General features: G+C 37.8%; 1 protein-coding gene across 1 annotated transcript; it reads right to left on the bottom strand.

Moving 5' to 3' along the window:
• Positions 1-2,873, bottom strand: LOC308682723 (uncharacterized protein). The gene is made up of 5 exons (XM_081352610.1): positions 2,679-2,873; positions 1,206-1,360; positions 678-1,096; positions 379-587; positions 1-280 (listed from the first exon to the last, which is right to left on the bottom strand). The coding sequence occupies exons 1-5, from the start codon at positions 2,784-2,786 to the stop codon at positions 98-100; spliced, it is 1,074 nt and encodes a 357-aa protein (XP_081208736.1). The 5' UTR covers positions 2,787-2,873; the 3' UTR covers positions 1-97.
• Between the last annotated feature and the right edge of the window lie 819 nt (positions 2,874-3,692).

Below are 3,692 nucleotides of genomic sequence, written 5' to 3'. Positions count from 1 at the left end.
GAATAGAGAGGTTTAGAGCCAGTAAATGTTTATGTATGTGAAATTTAGCTAGTAGGATACACAAATTATATAATATTTCCCTGTTTTCTCTTGAGTCTCATGGAGTAATGGCTGCAGGATTGACATATTGTAGTTTCTCTTTCACGCTCTCAAACTCTTTCTGCCACTCTTCTTTAGACAGAGATGAAGGACTGATCTCCAGGAACGTGTAGGCTTCAATCGACTGAACACTGAAGATCTTGTAGGCCTTCCTGGAGTTGATGCCAAACTTTGTCCATTCCTGTTCAAATTCATTTTAACATCAGAGGTCAGAGGTCAAGCAATTTAAAAGTCTCACAACAGCAGAACTTTAGAGACATCATTATCATCATCGTTTACCTCTTGAGCTGCATCTATGGACTCCAGGAACTGTTCCTTCATATCAGTGAGGTCTTCAACCCAAATCTCCCCAGCGAAGGTCTTTTTCTCCACCGTGTCCAGCAAAGAACCCACTTTCTCACAGAACTTCTGAAGCTGAACCAGAATTTGCTGGATTTGAGACAGACCCTTCTGGACTTTATTAAGGTGTGTGACGCTGGCCATCTGACCTGTGATGTCCGTTACAGAAGTAAACAGATGAGCAAACCTAAAATACACACGAGGTGTAAGCATTAACAAGAAAACATGTAGCGTCTCACCGTTTTCAATTTTCAATTTGTCCAGCTTCAGCTGATTGTCCATCAGCTGGTTCTGGATGCTCCACTCTTGCTCTTTCAGACGATCCTGTGCTTCAGTGGTCTCAGATATATCAGCACGAAGAGCTCTGATCTGATCATTCTCTGTATTGGAGGTAATCGTTTTCCAAAAGGAGCTAAAAGTACTTTCTTCCTTTCTGCGGCTCTTACATTCATCTATCTCTGAGTTTATCTTGTCAATCTTCTTCTCATAGTCTAATATCCTTTTACTGATGTTACGAAGGTTTGCTTCCAGACCATCAATAATCTTCTGAAGTGCCTTCATCTCACTGGTTTGTTGCTGCTGCTTCTCCTTTGTCTCTTTCTTTACACTGATGATGTCACTGGTTGATGAGGTTACGTCACTGTTATGTTCATCATACCTGGATGTGCATCAGATATTTCAAAATATTTTATTTTAATAATCTGTTATGGTTTTTGAACATTATGCAAGTATTTCATTTGATAATGTCTTCAAATTCATATACTTACCTCTTCACAATTTCTTTAACATCCGTTATGATGTCACCGATCCATTCTTTTGCCTTTTCTAGGAGTTTCAGTGCCAATTCTGGTTTGTTTTTCTCTACAGCCACCTTCAGACTGGGCAGCAGTGATGTGACAAGGTTATCGCTGGTTCCTGCACACTGTAAAGGCAGAAATAAGAGACAAGAAGGGACATTTCACTGTTTGTATCATGAACCTAAGTCTGGATTTAATGAAGCTGTTGTAAAACTAGATGTACCGCATGACGGTACAAAATATGACCGCCGCTCAGGCCTGCACTGGCTTTCCACAAAAATAAATGACGTGGAGCAATTTGGCTGTATTGCGTGTTTATGTATATACCTAAAAAAAGTAGTAGTATGTGCATGTCTGTCTGTGTGTGTGTGTATGTGTGTGTGTTTGTGTATGGGTGTGTGTCTGTGCGTGTGGATGTCAGTGTGTGTGCATGCTTGCGTTTGTTTGTATTCCTGCATGTGTGTGTGTGACAGTTAGGGTTGCCAACTTAAGAAAAGGAAAATGCGGGACAATTGTGGTTATTTATAGGAAAATGAGGGACACTCAAAATATTTGTACTGTATCACACAGTGTACGTCATTTCAGTGTCTGCAGTTAAGTTTGTGTTTAAAAGGTTATCAGACATAAACACATTTGTATTGCTTAACCTATTTATGTATTTAATTCTAAAAATAATTTTAATGTCATACATGAAAAAAGTCACATTACAAACAAACCATAGTTCAAAATAACAGCATTTATCTAAAATAGAAAGCTTTTTTAACATTATAGACTAGGCTTACAGTTCAAAAGTTTGGGGTTAGTAAGATTATTTTTTGGGAAAAAAGATAAAGAAAGTAATTGCCTACTTTTATTCAGCAAGGATGCATTACATTAATCAAAAGTGACAGTTAAGATAATGTTACAAAAGCTTTCTATGTACTTTCTAAAAGCTTTAAAACATTAATAATAATCAGAAATGTTTTTTGAGCATATTATTCCCTCAGGTAGATTACATGTTTTCTTGCGTGGCTGGATGTTAGACTCATGAACAATAATCACGTTGTTTGCATTCGCCAAAATTGATTAGCCGAAATCAAAGCGTGGACAGTGAAAGGAAATTACCGTTAGTGCGAGACGAGTCCGGCTTGAAGCGGAAGCGACCAGACGGCTGAGGATGTTCGCAAATCAAACAATGATTTATCTCAAAACAGTGATTAAAAAAAGCTGTGATTGGATGATGACAGGTGTCGGTGATCATTCCCAAGTGTGTGGCCCCCAGGGACCAAACGAAATTTTTCCGTAAAAGTCTAGTGGGGCTACATGCCCACCAAATTTCATGCTCCCCGGTGTTTCGGTGTCCCTGGTATCGTTGACGAAAAATTCAGTAGATGACGGGAAAAAAAACAAAAAAACTTTGACAATCCCTATATGACCGCGGTCATAATTAACATGGATGAATACCTTCAGCAGAAGAGCCTCAGAGGATCCGAACAGCAGTTGTGTTTCGAGAGCTCGTTTTCTGATCAGACGCTCCAGCTCTGGGACTTTACCCAGACACAGGTAAGACATGTGATAGAGGAGAGCCGTTCGCTGTGCCGTCGGAAGAAGCTTCTGGATGAACTCAGGACTGCTTGTGGAATCAGTGTCAACAAGGTCTGAGGTACAAGACACAGTTAGTCCTTTGGTTAATATTTTTAGGGTAGCAACACTTAAGTAAAAGTTTTTTTGTATTTTTACTTCAAGAAGCTGATAATATAATGTTACAATTATGCTCAAATTGGACATGCATAACAATGAATGATGCATATTTGATTTTGTACGTTCATATTAATGTATAGTTTAAGAAATGCTGTCAATTAAAATATATTATATCATAAGTGCTAGTGCATACCAACGATATGCAAATGTTGGCCTATCCTTTCTGTTGCATTTACTAATATAGGGTTACATGACCCTTAGAACTTTGTTCTGTCGTGTTCAGCACTTGCTATTAAAACTTCATAGAAGAATTGTTATTTCAAGTAAAAGCTGGAATTAATACATTTTATACATGGTTTGAAATTTAAACTCTCTCACCTGTGCCATCAGTCATTTTACACTGGTGAAACCAGCTAGAGTCTCTAGAAGCGCAAAAGAAAGACAACATATTGCTTATGATGACATCATGTGATGGAAATGTCTGTTATGTGTCACAGCACATGCAGTGGTCTTAGAAGTCCAGTGGACCCCAACTCAAACTATAGGAGCAGCTGCTGCAGCATTTCACTAAACACATTTTATTGTTCACAAACTATTCTCTCACAAATATTTTTTTCTGGCCTTGTTAAAAGTTTGGATACACTTGAACTAATTTTTGTTTCATGTGACCTTTTGATCTAATTTATTACCATTAAATGAACAAAATTGAGCAGGACATTTTACAGAATTTATTAGTTTTATATTTGTCAAAATCCTTTAATTTTTTTGTTTTCAGGT

Source organism: Scardinius erythrophthalmus (assembly GCF_964197995.2).
Source record: "Scardinius erythrophthalmus genome assembly, chromosome: 22".
Taxonomy (NCBI): Eukaryota; Metazoa; Chordata; class Actinopteri; order Cypriniformes; family Leuciscidae; genus Scardinius; species Scardinius erythrophthalmus.
Note: the sequence above shows the minus strand (reverse complement) of the source record. Positions and strands in the feature narration are given on the sequence as shown.